The sequence below is a fragment of the Anolis carolinensis genome, chromosome 1 (assembly GCF_035594765.1).
Source record: "Anolis carolinensis isolate JA03-04 chromosome 1, rAnoCar3.1.pri, whole genome shotgun sequence".
In the NCBI taxonomy this organism is placed as follows: domain Eukaryota; kingdom Metazoa; phylum Chordata; class Lepidosauria; order Squamata; family Dactyloidae; genus Anolis; species Anolis carolinensis.
The window spans coordinates 330,362,950-330,381,700 of NC_085841.1; the positions used below are offsets into that span (position 1 = coordinate 330,362,950).

Here is an 18,751-nt window from a genome sequence, read left to right on the forward strand (position 1 = left end):
GATTGGTGGTGAGGGGGCATCTAAAGCCAAGAGAAAGAAAAACAGCACATTCTCAACATTTTATTTTTTGAATAGGGGAAAAAATTACTATGTAGGTGTGAGGCAAAAAAAATGTTAAAAAACTCTTGCAAAGTATTTGGGGAAAACACTTGGTTTTGCAGAGCTATATAATTTTTCTCTATACTTCGATATCACAATCATAAGAATATATAAATATGACTTTTTATACAACATATGTTGACCCTCTGAAATTTCAGTCTTTGAAATGACAGAGTTGAACCAAAGCAACTCTGGAGCCTGCCTCTGAAATATAACTTTAAAAGGCTTTCCTCTCGGACAAGAAAGTTAGAACTAAAGTCCTTTCTCTTTTAGTTTACCTCCTTAACTTTCCTTTAGAAAGGGCTACTCCCAAGCCACATCTTAATATGGTGCTGCAGTTAACTGTGTAGTATCTGTTTTCTTAAATCTCTTTGTTGTCTGAGCCACTCACTCTAGAAGCCATGAAAAGGATATCTCCAGAGGATGTGGAAGAATGTGAAAGCCACTTCTTTACATGACAGTATAACAAAATTACTGCGTCTCATCCTTTATCTTTCCTTTCCATCTTTCAGCTGAGAGAACAATAAAGTGCTTTTTCAAGTTATAGTGGACTTTTTTTTTTGCATATCCGAACTTATGGTTGCCATGCTGAGGGAAGACATGGGGACAAAGCATTCCATTCTGTAGATATTTGTGCACACAAGGAAGTAGGAAATATGGCAGAGCCAAAGGCAGGGATGTTACCAACATTGAGACATAAATTGTTGGGAGATGGAGGCTAAACTAGTTTCTTCTTCATGGTCTTTTCCCCGCCCTCTTCACTTTGTGTCACAATTTATCTATGTCTGGATATTGTTACATTCTTTCCCACCCCAAAACTGTATAAATATGCTTAAAAACCTGAGAGTTAATTTCACTGCATTTCATATGTAGTGGTTTAAATGCTAAAATATAAATCAGTTAATCTTAAATTTCTTTATTTCTCTCCCTCTCTTTTTACCTTTTTGTGTATTTTAAGTATTCCCTGCTTTTAGTGAATATTGATTTACTTATGGTTAAGAGGTCATAAATTTGCTTTGACATACTAGATCCTTCAAGAACAATGTTTTCCACTTATCACAAATGCACTGCTTCCTGTGTGTGCTAGAGGCTATACATCAGAACATTCCAAAATATTAAATAGTTTTCGTGGAATTAATTGAGATTGAGTTCTTGGTGTATTGTACTGTTGTCTTCATTTGTTTACTTTCATTTTTTTTCCAAATCTTATCCTGTCTTTAGTTTTTAATCTTTTTTCTTTCATGCTGATGAATGAAAGCTACATTAAATAATGGGCCATACAATAATAACTGTTTTTATACGTTTCTAGAGGGAGGTTACATTGAGCCCAAATCCGTGCTACGATTAAACCTGGTTTTAAAATTCTGCTTCTTTGATCTCAAGGTTTTAAAAACTTTCTTTAGGAACTTAATATCTCAATTTTTAAACACCGTTGATTCCAGCCTTGGCAGTTCAACTAGGTTGAAAATAACTGGCCAGTATTTCCAATTTTATTTTTCCCCCCATTGTTTGCATTTAGTACTTGTTCAGAATGAATTTAGCCATCTAGTGACAAAAATTGAGATGAATTCAGAAAATGCAAATGTCCTGATCAGAAAGGGTCTTTGGCAATGGTAATTTCTGCAATTACATCTGGAGAAAATATTGATGAGCTAAATGTCTTTTTCTTACTATATCTTCATCTCACAAGCAAATTACTGCAAACCATGGACTGACCAGCAGCTGAGAGCTAGGGATGTTTCTCTGTAGGCACCAGAGCCAGGGATATGTGTCATGTTTTGCCCATAGAGACAGAAGTTGTGGATACTGGCTTTTACAGTTTTAGGGTGTGGTTCTGCAGTCAAACACAAGGAATATGAAATCTGGCATTTGTATCTAGTGGGGTGTGGACCTTGTTATAGTTGGAGGGAGGGAGTGTGAAACCTGGCATTTGTGCCCTTGGATCCTTTTTGTTTTGGAGTGTCACTTCTGACTCTCATGCCTGGAGAGTATTTTTTACTGAGCAAACGGATTTAGCATTTGAAATCATTTAAAATGTTTGGAATAAAATTAGAAGAAATAACTAAATTCTGATTTCTCTCTGTGATCTTACAGCGTTCTCGGCCTCTCTCTGCTAGTGATGCTGAAATGAAAAATCTTATGTCATCAGCTAAAGAGAAAATACCTGGGAGGCATGTTGGCTCCATGCTGGGTCTTTCCATGGAGGAGGTAGGGGAATCACATACCATTCAGTCATTACACATAGAACCTATAAGTAGTAAGTCTCGTGAATTAATGTGTTTGGTTATTAGATAACTCTAGTGTCAATAGATTGGGATTGGCATCTTGTAAGCCCAGCAGGAAGATTAAATGACAAAGAATAAAAGCTTATGCAGAATGGAACATTTAAAATTGATCTGATAATAGCTGGTCCTTGATTAACCTAGCTTATTTATTTATTTACTATATTTATACAGGCAGTCCCCAAGTTATGAACAAGATAGGTTCTATAGGTTTGTTCTTAAGTTGAATTTATATGTATGTTGGAACAGTTACATTTTTAAGTGTAACTCCAGTTAAATATATAGTTTTGGATAGCACAGGGAAGGGTTAACACCCCTATGGTTCTTGTTTTGCTGTCTGTGCCCCTGTTCAGAAGATTTCACCTCACCTTCTGTCCCTGTGATAATGGGATTTTGAAAAATTTGGCTTGTTGCGGAAACAAGGTTTGGTTATAAACCTTCGTTGGGGACACCTTTCCCCCATGATAACTCTTCCAGGAGTGAATTTCCTACGTGTAGATTTCTCTCACTTCGTGTTGTCTCACCCTGTTCTTAACTATGAGTCATTTATTAGTTGGATGTTTGTAACACGAGGACTACCTGTACCTCGCCTTTCTCCCTGAGGGGACTCAAGGCACCAATTTATTTAATAATACTTCTGTCTCACTCTTTATCATTGGATCTCAGGGTGATGAACAGTATTAAAAATTTAAAACTCTTCCAATTTAAAATTACAAATAATAAGGCAAGATGAAAACATATTAAACATAGTCATAGTTAAAATCACTTAAAAAGCTACAGGCATTTAAAAGCATGTTTATATACGCTTTGAGTCCCTGAAAGATGTGTGGAAATAAACCAGTATTGATAACCGTCTGTGGGAGTGCATTTTTCATATTGGCCCCAGTGGTGCAGGATTCCTTCCTGTCGACCTGAAATCTGAAGCAGGTATATTTGGGGGGGGGGGGGGTGTTCTTCTTTAAGGATCAAGGTAGAGGGGCTAAATGTCACCAGTGTGTTGAATTAAGTGCATTACCACACAGTAGGTAGGCAGTGTGTATCCCACTTTAAATCCTGAATTCTGAGGTTTGTAATTTAGGGAGAGACCTTTAAAATTCTCAGCCAGAGATGTCACATGCTCATTCCATCCAGAGTATATAGTTTAGCCAATTTCCATATTATGTATATACTCCAGTGTTTATTGGCGTTGGGCACCTGTGAAGGCTTTCCTTTTGTGGCTAACATTAGTGACTTCCATTGCTCATTCTAATTTCAGATAAAAGTTTTGCGGCGAGTAAAGGATGAATATGAGAGAAGGGGTGGATTCATTCGGATATTTCCTACACCAATAACCTGGGACACATATGGGTGAGCAAAAATTCAAAGTTTGAATGTATTATCTTTAAATTTGTTGTAGATACCTTGAGGGGGAGAGATAAAATGCTTTTTTCATACCATTTTAATACTTTTATTTTAATAGTTTAAGACCTTTCCTTACACTGCAGATTTCCCTTCTAAGGCTGTGCCTTGCACTATCTTGTCTCTTTATGTCATTACCCTTTATTCCAACTTTGCACCACTCAAATGTTATGCTTTCTTTCTTCTGGTTCCTGACAATGTTCCTTTTTTCCTGCACTTCATGAAAAGTTTGACAATTTCCTCTACTGATATATTGCTTCCTTTATTTTATAATGAATTTTAACTGACTTTCTATTCTTGCTTGTTTTTTCAGATCATTTCTGGAACACAAAACCACAATGAACTATATGCTGGCCACCCGACTTTTCCAGGAAAGGTAGTAAACCTTTCCTAGTAGTATCCAGCCTAGAATGTAGTAAAAGAAAAGATTGGAAAAAGGACTGCTTGTTGGCAAAGTTCTGTTTCCTTAGGGATTTGCTGACAATTTACTCTTTCATCACTACTGTTTGTGTGTTGGAGTTAGCAGTAAGAAACATAATTCATATAGATAAAAAGGAGAGCACTCCTATGAACATAAGCACTGCATTGCTCAATATATCTACAGTAGAGACTCAGTTAATCCCCCATGGAGATTAGAAGGAGCCGGATAAATGTAGTTTCTGGTTGCTTGAGATTTTACTATTAAAAATAGGCCTAACTTTATTTATTTATTTATTTATTTATTTATTTATTTATTTATAGTATTTATATTCCGCCCTTCTCACCCCAGAGGGGACTCAGGGCGGATCACATTGTACACATACAAGGCAAACACTGAATGCCATATGAACATAGAGACAGAGACAGATACAGAGGCAATTTAACCTTCTCCAGCTTCCTGAGGGTATGCTCAATTCCGGCCACAGGGGGAGAAGCTGCTTCATCATCCACTGTGATGCCAACTTCCTCATTTCTTTCCGCAAGCTGGTGGCAGTTTTATGGTGTCATAAATTTTAGTTAAATTAACCTCCCTACATAGTGGTACCTAAATTTCCCACTTGATAGATGCAATTATCTTTCGGGTTACTTAGGTCAACAACGAGCAGGGGCTATTTTTTATTTTAATTGTCGGGTGTTGACTCCGACACAGGCTGGTCTCGAACTCATGACCTCTTGGTCATAGTGATTTATTGCAGCTGGCTACTCACCAGCCTGCGCCCTGTACTTACTCCATACTACAGCATTCCATAAACTCTGTATTGACTTGATATTAATATTGAAATGCATTAATTAAAAGCAAATTAAGATAAATAAATACACACTTAATGTAACACAGTTTTACTGTTTTACTATATTATAAAAACAGCTTTTCACAACATTTAAAGCATTACTTCTTCCAATTTTTGCTGGTTGTTTGAGAGTTCTGGTTGTTTGAGAGTTCTGGTTGCTTGAGTCCCAGTTAACTGAGAGTCTATTGTACTAAGTTTAACTACTTTGGTGGGTGAAACTAAAATCAGTTCTATCATTTCTCCCCAAATAAATGGTCAGCCAGTTAGAAGGTTACTACTCCCTAATAATTTAAACAATCTTAGCTGCCACATGTCACCTGTGTGTGAATTTACCTAATTCATTTACATCTTATTTGGAGCTGTGACGTGTTTGTATTTTTGGGTGTCTTCTGGTTGTTTGACATCTTAGTTTTCCTTTTAGATCGCTTACAGAAAAGATTTTTCTCTTCATTGTGAAAATCCTTGTCCTTGTTTTTTTAGAATGTTTTTTAAGAAAATCTGATACCAACAATAGTTGTGTATTTGTATGCTTGCATTTGGTAATTGGGCATGATACATGATTTTAGTTGGAACATATATTTAGTATAACTTTTTTGAGCTTCGTTTGTCAGCTGGTCAAAGATTCAGCTGATATATCAGAAGATCAAAGATTCAGTTTTTGCTTGATACTTGCCTTCTTCTCCTTTTAAGGGTTGATGGGTGCAGTAATTAGGCACATTTGAAGAGTGGCGGGTTAAAGAAGGCTGCTTTAGATCATAGGAGAAAAGTAGAATATTTATTGTTTCTCTGCTATTCTGTTGCTGGAAGGAATACAATAATTCTCTGGATAGCATTGAGGAGCGATCCACTCACTCTTGGGTCACTCACCACATACCAGCCATTGAATTCAAAGTGCAAGATGTTTGATTGTTGACTTCACTCTTTTCACTCCAGATCTGTGATTTCCTCCAATCGCAGACAGCCACGTCCTATTCATAAAATTGTGGCAACATGTACATGGATACACTGCAGCTTCTGTGGACACATAACCACCATTTAATAAAATGAGATGCAATCACACACACACACACACACATATATATATATTTGCATCAAACAAGGGTCCTGTAACTGAATCCCTGTGTATCTGGAAGACTCACTATATTCTTAAAAGGTTGTTACAATCTTTAAGATTAGATTACAATGTAAAACATTGGAAAATAAATAAAGAAAACAATGAACTCAGGGTGGCTTCAATTTTAAAGAAACCTTCCCCAGAAGGGATGGAAAAACCATTACCAGATCTGTGTTGTCAAAGGCTTTCATAGCCGGGATCACATGTATATACCTCACAACCTCTGAGGATGCCTGCCATAGATATGGGTGAAACGTCAGGAGAGAATACTTCTGGAACATGGCCATACAGCCCAGAAAACATACAACAACTCCATTACCAGATCTGTTTCATGAATTGCTTAATTTAAAGTGGGAAGCACTATTGAGACTCCATCTGCACTGCATGCAATTTGAAGCTAGTGGTGGCTGGACAACAAATGCCCACGAAAGCGCTCAAAAGAAAGTCCTTAATACACACCAGTGCTCTGTGGTTTATGTAAACACCATCTGGATTTCCTATGTAATCAGCTGCACAGTGAAACTGTACAGTAAAACCACTTTCTTCAATACACATTTGAAACTGACTTAAGTGGTCAGTGTAGATGTGCCCTGGGTTCAAAGAGATTATTAGGTTAAAACCAAAGGTTATACATATACAAAAAAAGATTGATGGATTATCTTGAAATACACCAAGTAAATTACCATGTTGTAACTCCGATGTGGAATATAATAGATCCTAAGGTTTTGAAAGAAGTAGATAAATACCTGTTACATGCAGGCTTAAAATCTGCCTGAAACAGCCATGTGGTATATTTTTGGCAGCCACACCTATCCAAGCAGCTGAGGGCTATGGTAAATTCCATGGAGTGGGTTGCTCCTTTGTTCCATCCAGAGGATGAGAGATTGATCCTCGCCATGAAGGTTTGGCAAAAGGAACAACCCCTTCCACACATCCCGTATGTGGTTGTGGCAAGAGAGGAGGAGAAGGTGGGTTTAGGTTAAGTATTAGGCAAGGCAGGTCAAAGAAACTGTCAGTGAAAGGAGTGAAAACAGTCAAAACAGAAAATGAAACTTGTGTTTGAATCCTGGCACCGATGGCTAGCATATGGGGAATAACCGGGGCCGGGCTGTGATGCAGCTGGCTAGTAACCAGCTGCAATAAATCACTACTGGCCGAGAGGTCATGAGTTCAAAGCCCGGGTTGGGTTAAGCCCCCGACCATTAAATAGCCCGGCTTGCTGTTGACCTATGCAGCCCCAAAAGACAGTTGCATCTGTCAGGTAGGGAAATTTAGGTACGCTTTATGCGGGAGGCTAATTTAACTAATTTACAACATCATAAAACTGCCAGCAAAAATACGAGGAAAGGAATGAGGAAGTACAGCCACTAGTGGACAGTGAAGCAACAGCTCCCCCTGTGGCCAGAATTGTGAAGCTGGAAAAAAAATGTTAAATGCCTCTGTGTCTATCTATATATGTTGTTTGTCTGTTGGCATTGAATGTTTGCCATATATGTGTTCATTGTAATCCTCCCTGAGTCCCCTTCGGGGTGAGAAGGGCGGAATATAAATACTGTAAATAAATAAATAAATAAACCCATGAGTAAATGGATTTGTCTTCCTGCCATTCAAGAATGTAACATCATGGTTAGGACCAGTCTCTCTATTTGCATCTTACAACCTCATCAGATGGGCAAAATTGCCCATCCTATAACACTTCAACTTCACTTGAGGCACAGATCCTGCCGCCTCCCATCACATGATCTCGATCTACTTACAGCAGGGCTCTGTACCTCAAGTGAAGTCGGAGGCAGCACCGGCAACATGGGAGGCTTTCTATGTTGCATAGGAAACAATGAGGGGAAACAGGGCAGCACCCCCCCCCCCCCCCGTGAGAGGCAAGGCGGGCAGGACGGGGCGAAGGGTTCCTCATGCCCCATGCCAGACCCTGCTGCATTTGCCACAATGCATGGTAAATCCATACCTCAATACTCTAGAATACTCTAAGGTTGAAAATAATTTAATGATTAGTCACTGAAACTATTTCAGTGAAGGAGGAAGCTCTCCACAGCCTCATCCACAGAATTTTTCCCGACTTATTGCCCAAGATGCTTTTAAATAGATGACGGTTGAAGTTGAACCTGTGAACTGTATGCATGCAAAGTATGTGCTGCTCTGCTGAACTATGGACCCTCCCCTCACTTGCATATTATAGGTTATTTCTTTTTTGGGAACATCATGTCCCAGAGGCGCACTGCTTGCTGATCCTTTTTGGAATGCATTTTTAAAAGTGATTACCACTTCCACTAGTATGAACAAGGAATTCATCTCACTTGTTTCTGTTTTTCATACTATTATTTTTTAGCAATAAAACCTAACCAGACCTCCCAGAGTGGTAGTAAATTTTAATTGGCAAGTTTGAATGGCAAGATCTGAGTGTGCTTTCAAATTACTTATATTGGGCAAGCTTTGCCTTTCAGTCATTTAGAGATACTCTCTTGCTTCAAGGTGCTCTATGCAAACAGTTCATGGTGTAGAATGGCTTTATGTTTAACTAGGCTACCAAGATACAGTCTACTGAATTCAATTTGAGGAATCCAATTTGAGGCTGGGGAGACTGCCCTTAGAGAGCTGCTATGATGCCTTCCTAAGTACTGTGTACACACTTACTGTGACCTTGGTCTCACAAGTGGCCCTGCTATAGTTTCCAACCTTGACTTCATAAATCTAGCCCTATAAAGGGCCAAAGGTCAGAGGCTTGATGTTATAGATGTCTGGAGGCAGCCATATTATCTGATTTACTGTGCTACTGCTATGTATGCCCATCTACTTGAAAGAGTAAGTGAAAGTTATAGCTTTGCTACTAAACTGATGGGCCAGTGAAATGTCAGCCCCGGCTTTGCTAATTCCTTACAAATTCGCCATAAACTGATGCTACAGTTATAGTAGATGCACATGTTGTAAAATATTCTGCATGTAACAAATAAAATTGGCATGAACCTTTGATATTAAGCCAATGCTCCAAGCACTGTGACCCTACTTTCTATGAGAGATTAGTTCACTTAGAATTCTGCACTTACACAATTCTGTAGTTTTATGTGTCATCAGCCAGTACAAGTGTAATGTTAACTTCGCCATTAAATAGAATTGCACGGTTGTAAGCAGACTGCACAATCACATGGTCGGATTTCATTTTGTGCATGGATTTATTCTGCTTCTGATTATTTTGATTGGGCATTTATCTCAGAGTAATGTGGGATTTCCTGTGGATTTATGTATATTTATGGTGTCTTCATCTTTTTTTCCCCCTTCAGAGGTGGTTCAAGGAGATGTCCCATTCTTAAACGAACTCGGTAAGCACCTTGTGTAATACAGTTGATTTTATAGTTGTATCATAAAGTCTTTATTGGATCTCAAACGAAGATTCTCATGTTAAGAAATAAAGTCTTGTTTTGTCATTAAATCTAGCAAATTTTATTTATTATATAGATTTATTTGTACATAACACAGCACACATGAATTTTAGGTCCAAGTGTCTGGGATTTGTCTCTGAATATTGGACTCTTCCCAAGGGCCTAGGATATTAGCTGTATTTTCGCAGAATGTGCGCAGTTCTGAGAAGTGCTGCCTTCTGCAGCATGTGGATTGATGTTCTGTCCAGATTAAGACTTTTCCAGTGCCTTTCGAGGTTTCTTGGAATGCCTCCAAGTGCACCAGCCACTATTGGTACCACTGTTGTTTTCTTTTGCCAATGTTGTCCAATTTCAATTTTGTGTATTTCATGATCTTTTCCAGCTCTTTGTCCTCTACTGTCTCCTGGTACTGCAGTGTCTGCAATAAAAACATGTTTTTTTTTTCCCACAACCGTTATATCTGGTGTGTTATGTGGCAGGTGTTTTATCTGTTTGACTTCTAAAATCCCAGAGTATTTTTGCTTCTTCATTTTCTGTGGTACTTTCCGGCTTGTGCTCATACCAGGTTTTACTGCAGGGTAGGCCATACTTCTTGCAAAAGTTCCAGCGCACCATTGCTGCTAGCCTGTTGTGACATTCAATATAGTCAGTCTGGGCTATTTTTTTGCAACCGCAAATGAGCTGCTCCACTGTCTCATCACTCTCTTTGCATGAACAACACTTTGAGTTATTTTCAGAACTCCTAAAATGTATGAAAGCTGTAATCAACTGACTTCATCTAGCTTCTGAAGACAGATTAGATATTTCATTAATCATTCTTTTATAAAATAGCACCTATACTGCGGATTACTAAAATGAATGGAAAGGAGAATCTCAGTAAAGCACTTTAGCCAAGAAAGAACCTGAGGCAATTGCATTTCCAGGCTTGCAATTATAATTAAACAGTAAAATTGCATTTTTTCAAGGAAAGTGACAGTTTACATTGTATTAAAGTAAAAAGAAGAATAGTTCATATCTTCATATTAGAAGCTTCTCACACTCCCAAGATCACAAGATCTTCAAATATTTGTGAAAATATAGTACTCCGTTGTTTAACTAATCTCTGAAAGTGGAGATGGGACATGCTGCTTTAGAAAGAGAAAGGACAGGGAAACAAAAAATAACTTCATGATTTCATCTGTCAAAAGAGAAGCTTTTTAGGGGTTCATAAAATCCTCTAAAATTTCCCAGATCTGCTTTTCCAGAATGGAAAATCTATGAGAGCAGGAGAGAAAGACACATTGGATGTTGGTCGTTCCTTGCTTTTTGGTGTAGTTTTGGTGCAATATCAATTCAGCAGTGATAACGTCATTTTAAGCAGCTTCACAGGAAATATAAATTAGGATCCTTGCAATGCTGAGCCATCACGTATATTTTAGGTGTCCATAAAATAGATATCAAGTAATTTATTAAGCCACTTAGAAGCACTCACATTTTTAACGTTTACTTATGTTTGGGAGATTTTGCTTTTAAATCATGAAGAAAGTAGTGCAGGTATATCAGCAAACTGATTGGAATATAATTTAATGGCTTTCGGTGTTTCCAGTATTATTGAGCAGATTGTGAGACTGACAGCTACGGACTAACTTGTAATGAAAAGAAATTAAGATATGAAAGAAAATCAAGACTTTTCAATGAAAAGTAAAAATATATTGTGAGATCATCTTGGAACAACGTCTTCTGCTTACAATTACATAACCTATTTACTTTCAAGAAACGAAGTTAGATATCCATAGTGAGATGTCCATGCCACTCCTCCTATATTCATTGAATGACCAGGAAAGCAAAATAACTTCTAATTTATGGAAGATAGGTATCTGTTGCAGGAAAAAATTCTATAAGTAAAAGTAAATCTTTTCCCTCCCTCTCTTTCTCTCATGAATGAAAATGAATTGGACTCAGTCTTACTCATGCTTGGACTGAATCTACAAGCATCTGTAGGATTTTAGTAAGGTATCTGATCAGGTACAATTAAGGCTGGATCTAATCCCAATACGTGTATATCAGAGAAAGAATAAAGGTTCCAGTAATAATTGTTATAAGGTGGAAAGGATTTCTTTTGAATCTACTGTAAAGCAAATTAATTATAAATGTATACATACCCCAGAAGGTGCAGGGTCATAAGAAGCTATTATAAAAACATTTCACTTTTTATCTACAAGAATCAATATAAGATCAAATAAATGCCTTAAATCTACTAATTCCTCTATTGTGCATGTAGCAGGGCTCAGACTGCATTGTAACAGGTGGTCTGTGGTTTGCTCTTCTCTACACACATGTACAATGGAGGACCTTATAGCAACAGCAGAGGCACTCCAAGTGGCCAGCTACTGGTCAAAGGGCATTTAGTATAATGCCAAGTTTTTAACTTTGTGTTTTTAAATGCATTACAACTGTACCCTCCATTTCGCTTCTGATACGATAAATAAAATCTACTAATTTATAAAGTAACAATTTCAAAATAATCTTTGTGTGTATGTGTGTGAGAGAGTAAGTAAGTAAGTGAGAGAGTTGTCAAGTGTTTTTCTTGGAAGATTTATTATGTAGTGATTCACTGTTCCTGATCTCCTGGGAAATTCTATAAAAGTATAAATACTTGTTGTAGATTTAAAAGTTTTACTGATTGAGCAATTGTGCTTCTTCTGAGGTCACTACAAACATAGCCCAGACTGAATCCAGACTGTGCTTCTTGATCAAATATGTGTAATATCCAAATGTTGAATTTTTTTATTTGGACGCCTATCGTGTTTTTCTACTGTTATACCTGTCTTTTTTTTTCTGGTAGGAAAAACACTTTTTCGTTCTTTAAAAACATATGAAGAGAAAAAGTATAAGCGATAGGAGTCATTTATACTGGGAGCTAGTTAACTCCACTGGCTTGATTCCAGCTTATTTATGACTCACATTCACCATCTTATCATAAGGTTACACCAGTTACAAAATTTCTAGTAAAATGTTGTTATTCTTTGAAGAATATGGTTTGCAGTAAGATAATATACTTGAGACATTATTATAACTAACACCTTAGCTTTTTATCTGTATGTGCTGGATCCTCTTTATTGCCTTATAAGAGGCCTTTAAATTTTCCAGTGAAACAACATATAGCAGGCATAAGAAACTCTTTCTGCTACAAAACAGGCAATAGCATTGTATTTTACAAGTGACATTTCTGGATTCCTTAACATCTCTTTGCAAAATACATTTTCATTATTTAGCTAGATAGTCCTGTATCAACAGGCTCTTCTTTTGTAAGATATATTCTTAGTAGGAACGAGATCAGGTTCAGGGAAAGACAGGGAAGATAATAAGAGGTATTTAGATAAAACATATGAAGGAATGTTGAAGGATCTGGACATGTTCAATTTAGTGAAGAGAAGACTGAGGGATGGCATTACTGCCTTCTTTAAATACTTCAAGGCTGTCACAGCTAGGAGAGTCCAGGTCTGTTCTCTTCTGCCCCAGATGGTAGGGCTATGTCTAATGGTTTGAAGTTACAAGAGAGTAGATTTTTACTAGACATTTGACAGTAAGAGTGGTTGACCAATATAATCAATTGGCTTGAGAGGTGGTGAGATTTCCTTCTCTGGACATCTTCAAAAAGAGGCTGGACAGCTACTAGCTGGGGTGCTTTAGCTAGAGATCTTGTATTGAGCATGCAGTTAGACTAAGGCTCTCTCCAGCTCCATGATTCTATTACTCTATAAAGATACAGACCCTGAAATCACACGGTGCCTCTTCTTTTTATTTAGAAGTTTTGACTGGCAAACTGGGCATCTTGCCATTAGATGTCTCAACAGTCTCAGGTAACAAAGCAACCTCTCAGTTCTACGTTTCTCAACAGTAGACTTACACATATAGTCATCCTTCCACATTTGCTGGGGTTAGAATCACATGACCACCCTGAAAGTGAAAAAAACGTGAATAAAGAAATGGCTAACAAAATCTGTTTCATTGCCACAAAATTATGTGATTCTTGTCTTTGTTCCAATTCAGGGTTAGGATAGTGCATCTTGATATGGCAGGAAGTCTTGTTATAGTTATATGGATAGATGGTAAGTGTCTGCCCATGTATTCTGTATTCTACATGTTTTATGATGTAGTTGTTATAATTGGTAAAGCTAGACCCATACTCAGCTTGTAAACAATCTGTTTTGAAGTATTGTTTTTAAAAACTATATATTTTGTAGCAAGGGGCTTGTTGTTTCTCTTAGAAGTTATGATAGAAAAGAAAACACTGACTTTGCTTTTTTGCATAATGAGTATGCTTAGCTGTTGCAGAAATACTATCTTGGACATAGTGATCATATTGCATTGTTTATTGGGGGGCAAAACCAACTATTAATAATACATAAGGTTTTTTTTATCTTCTGTTCTGAATTGTTCATTCTTTTTCCATGTAAGGGCAAAGGTTCTAAGATCACCCATTAGTGATAATAAATTGTGCAAGGTACATGAACTTACTCGTAACTTATTATCTCTGAGTGTTTCACAAGATGTTTTTCTCTTTTCCTCTTCATTGTATTATCTGTTATGGACTAAAATATCTTGATGTACATGTTCAGAATCTGTATAGAGCTTCTGGGAGAGGTCATTTAGAGTCGAGTGATAGGTGCCATCAATATCCAAATGTCTTCTAGCTCTCATTCTCTTCATCAGTGGAGGTAGCTGGAGCTTTGAAGGTCCTGGAGCAATGTCTGAATAAATTATCTGGATGAGGGCCAATAAACTGATCTGAATGCTATAAAACAGGCTCTGTGGATTAGTAGATCTCAGATCTAGCTACCTGGGATGGCTTGTACTGCCCCTGAAGCTTGTCAAGATTCTTGAATATATCTTTTTATTGGAGAACCTGGCGAACTTCATGGCTTTGAGAGCTTTTGGTCAACTTCAACTGGTCCACCAGTTATAGCCTTTCCTGGATAGGGATAATTAATCTACAGTAGTGATAAAAATCCCAGTTGGATTATTGCAATGCACTCTGTGTGGGATTGCTCTTGAAGACAACTGAGAAACAGTAGCTTGTGTAGAATGTAACAGCAAGATTGTTGACTGGAACAATATGCAGAAACTATAACAATGATTTAAAAATATTGCTCGGGCTGCCAATATACATCCGATCTGAATTCAAAATGCTGGTGATAACATTTAAATACCCAAATGGCTTGGAATTTTAATCCTTGAAAGAGTGCTTCCCCTTGTACATGTTTGAAAATTGATCTCTGTTGGAGGGGTCCATCTCTACATCCCACATTGTAAGAAGACATGGTAGACAGTCTTCTCTGTAAAGGCAAGCTCAGTTGTATAATATTATCTCCTTGGAGCTCATTCAGCACCAACTGAAAACATCGCTTTTTATTATAGCCTTTGGAGGTTAATTGATTTAACTGATTTTATCTCACTTGCACATTTGTGATTTTAATGGTTTTAACTGGTTTTAAATTTTCTGGTTTTAACTGACAAATGAGTTAATATTTAGTCTTTTAAAACTGTTATTATTTAAATTGCATTTCTTGTAAGTTGCCCTGAGGTCTTCAGATAGAGGGTAGGATATAAATGTTTTAAGAATCATAGAATCATAGAATAGTAGAGTTGGAAGAGACCACATGGGCCATCTAGTCCAACCCCCTGCTAAGAAGCAGGAAATCGCATTCAAAGCACCCCCGACAGATGGCCATCCAGCCTCTGCTTAAAAGCCTCCAAGGAAGGAGCCTCCACCACGGCCCCGGGGAGAGAGTTCCACTGTCGAACAGCTCTCACAGTGAGGAAGTTCTTCCTGATGTTCAGGTGGAATCTCCTTTCCTGTAGTTTGAAGCCATTGTTCCGTGTCCTAGTCTGCAGGGCAGCAGAAAACAAGCTCCCTCCCTCCTCCCTATGACTTCCCTTCACGTATTTGTACATGGCTATCATGTCTCCTCTCAGCCTTCTCTTCTGCAGGCTAAACATGCCCAGCTCTTTAAGCCGCTCCTCATAGGGCTTGTTCTCCAGACCCTTAATCATTTTAGTCGCCCTCCTCTGGACGCTTTCCAGCTTGTCAACATCTCCCTTCAACTGTGGTGCCCAAAATTGGACACAGTATTCCAGGTGTGGTCTGACCAAGGCAGAATAGAGGGGGAGCATAACTTCCCTGGATCTAGACGCTATTCCCCTATTGATGCAGGCCAGAATCCCATTGGCTTTTTTAGCAGCCGCATCACATTGTTGGCTCATGTTTAACTTGTTGTCCACGAGGACTCCAAGGTCTTTTTCGCACACACTGCTGTCAAGCCAGGCGTCCCCCATTCTGTATCTTTGATTTCCATTTTTTCTGCCGAAGTGAAGTATCTTGCATTTGTCCCTGTTGAACTTCATTTTGTTAGTTTTGGCCCATCTCTCTAGTCTGTCAAGATCGTCTTGAATTCTGCTCCTGTCTTCTGGAGTGTTAGCTATCCCTCCCAGTTTTGTGTCGTCTGCAAACTTGATGATCGTGCCTTCTAACCCTTCGTCTAAGTCGTTAATAAAGATGTTGAACAGAACCGGGCCCAGGACGGAGCCCTGCGGCACTCCACTTGTCACTTCTTTCCATGATGAAGACGACGCATTGGTGAGCACCCTTTGGGTTCGTTCGCTTAGCCAATTACAGATCCACCTAACCGTAGTTTTGTCTAGCCCACATTTTACTAGTTTGTTTGCCAGAAGGTCGTGGGGGACTTTGTCGAAGGCCTTACTGAAATCCAGGTACGCTACATCCACAGCATTCCCTGTATCAACCCAACTCGTAACTCTATCGAAAAAAGAGATCAGATTAGTCTGGCATGACTTGTTTTTGGTAAATCCGTGTTGACTATTAGCAATGACCGCATTTGTTTCTAAGTGTTCGCAGACCACTTCCTTAATGATCTTTTCCAGAATTTTGCCTGGTATTGATGTGAGGCTGACCGGACGGTAATTGTTTGGGTCGTTCTTTTTTCCCTTCTTGAAGATAGGGACCACATTCGCCCTCCTCCAATCTGCTGGGACTTCTCCCGTTCTCCAAGAACTCTTGAAGATAATTGCCAGTGGTTCTGAAATAACTTCCGCTAGTTCCTTCAGTACTCTTGGGTGTAGCTGATCTGGCCCTGGGGACTTGAATTCGTTTAGAGAGCCCAAGTGTTCCTGGACAACTTGTTTCCCTATTTGGGGTTGGATTTCCCCCAATCCTTCGTCCATTCCGTGTTGCTGAGGTTGAAGATGGCTTTCTTTTTCTGAGAAGACCGAGGCAAAGAAGGCATTAAGTAGTTCTGCCTTTTCCCTGTCCCCTGTCGCCATCACCCCATCTTCTCCTTGCAATGGCCCTATCGCCTCCTTTTTCTTCCTTTTTCTACCAACGTAAGCAAAAAAGCCTTTTTTGTTGTTTTTTATGTCCCTGGCAAGCCTGAGCTCATTTTGCGCTTTAGCCTTGCGAACCTTTTCCCTACAGGTGTTGGCTATACGTTTGAATTCTTCTTTGGTGATTTCTCCCCTTTTCCACTTCTTGTGCATGTCACTTTTGAGCTTTAGCTCAGTTAGAAGTTCTTTGGACATCCATTCTGGCTTCTTTGCACTTGTCTTATTTTTCTTCTTTGTTGGCACTGTTTGCATTTGCGCCTTGAGTATTTCACTTTTGAAAAACTCCCATCCATCCTTAACTCCCTTGTTTTTTAATATCGGCATCCATGGAATGCCGCTCAGTAATTCCTTCATTTTTTGGAAGTCAGCTCTCTTAAAGTCCAGAATGCGTGTTTGACTTGTCTTAGTTTCAGCATTCCTTTGTATTGCAAACTGCAGGAGCACATGGTCACTTGCCCCTAAGGATCCAACCACTTCAACTGTATTGATCAGGTCTTCCACATTTGTTAAGATTAGATCAAGAGTTGCTGATCCCCTTGTTGCCTCTTCTACCTTCTGGACCATAAAATTATCTGCAAGGCAAGTGAGGAATTTGTTGGACTTTGTACTCTTGGCTGAGTTTGTTTTCCAGCAGATATCGGGATAATTGAAATCGCCCATGACTACTATATCTCTTCTTTGTGCCTGTTTGGTCAGCTGTTGACAGAAGGCTTCATCAAGTCCTTCATCCTGACTCGGAGGTCTGTAGTAGACACCCACAACAAGATCTTTTTGAGTCCCGGTTCCCTTGATTCTTATCCAGATGCTTTCAAGCTGGTTTCCCGGATTACAGTCTTGCATTTCTTAATATAAATGGTAACCCACTCTGACCATATAGAATAATAGTAATAAATAATAAACTTTATTTTTACCCCCGGGACTCAGGCGGCTCTCAAAACACTCAAAGCTGCAAACACGCAAAATACAAACAGTACAAAAGCAGTAACATAAAAGAAATAACAACCAACATAAACATCACAAAACCCCCCTGGTTAATGTTGTCATAATGTTTGTTAAACAGTGTACAAGTGAATTGGTGAACCCTTTGATTCTTAATAGATTTCTGGAAAGGTGGGATAAGCTGAGTCTCATGCACTTGCTCCAATAAGTGTGACGTATATGAACCTCTTTAAAGAAGTAGTAGTTATTCAGCAGTGTGATTAGCTTGTACATTTTTCTAAACATAACCATAAAGAAAAGATTTTTAATTTTTAATTTTTTAATTTAATTTTTTCCTTTCTGTTTGTTTGCAGTTTAGCTCTTGCAGGAGAACTGGGTCTGGATGTTGTGGATTGTAATGCTCAGCTTCATGCTGCTCTTTATGAGCGGAAACTGCTATCACTAGAGGTACGGAAAAGAAGACGACGTCATGGTAAACTTAGACCAAGACGGTCAAGACTGTCAGGTAAGTGCAAGTCTTGGCACAGCAGCTTTAAAACACAGGTCTAGAGGATATGGGGCTTGATTTGCATCTATGGGTCCTATGTCCTATTTTCAAAAGAAAACTGTGTATGTATATATTTCCTGTATCACTTGTCTGTTTAACCATAATCCATTCTAAATTATGGGCAGTGAATGAGCCACCATTCCTTTCCACATGCAGAAAAAACTGTTTACTATAATATGGGTGAAACCTTACACCAGACCACTAGTTCATGTGTCTTCTGATTCATCTCCTTCTGCATTCAGTTTTAAAAATACCTGTCGTGCCTTGACCAGGCTTTCTTCCAACTCTTTCAGTTTATAACTATTTGGCTTGCTTATATGTCTTATTTA

General features: G+C 38.6%; 1 protein-coding gene across 7 annotated transcripts in view; it reads left to right on the forward strand.

The window, feature by feature from the left end:
• ttll5 (tubulin tyrosine ligase like 5) overlaps window positions 1-18,751 on the forward strand; it is a 177,124-nt gene that overhangs the window by 54,304 nt on the left and 104,069 nt on the right. For all 7 annotated transcript variants that reach the window (XR_010002127.1, XM_062968328.1, XM_062968329.1 and 4 more), the window contains 5 exons: window positions 2,194-2,307; window positions 3,637-3,728; window positions 4,093-4,155; window positions 9,455-9,493; window positions 18,229-18,380. Coding sequence is in view for 6 of the 7 variants with exons in the window: in XM_062968328.1 (XP_062824398.1) it covers window positions 2,194-2,307; window positions 3,637-3,728; window positions 4,093-4,155; window positions 9,455-9,493; window positions 18,229-18,380 (460 nt within the window). In the remaining variant the exon portion in view is untranslated. The remainder of the gene's footprint in view (window positions 1-2,193; window positions 2,308-3,636; window positions 3,729-4,092; window positions 4,156-9,454; window positions 9,494-18,228; window positions 18,381-18,751) is intronic.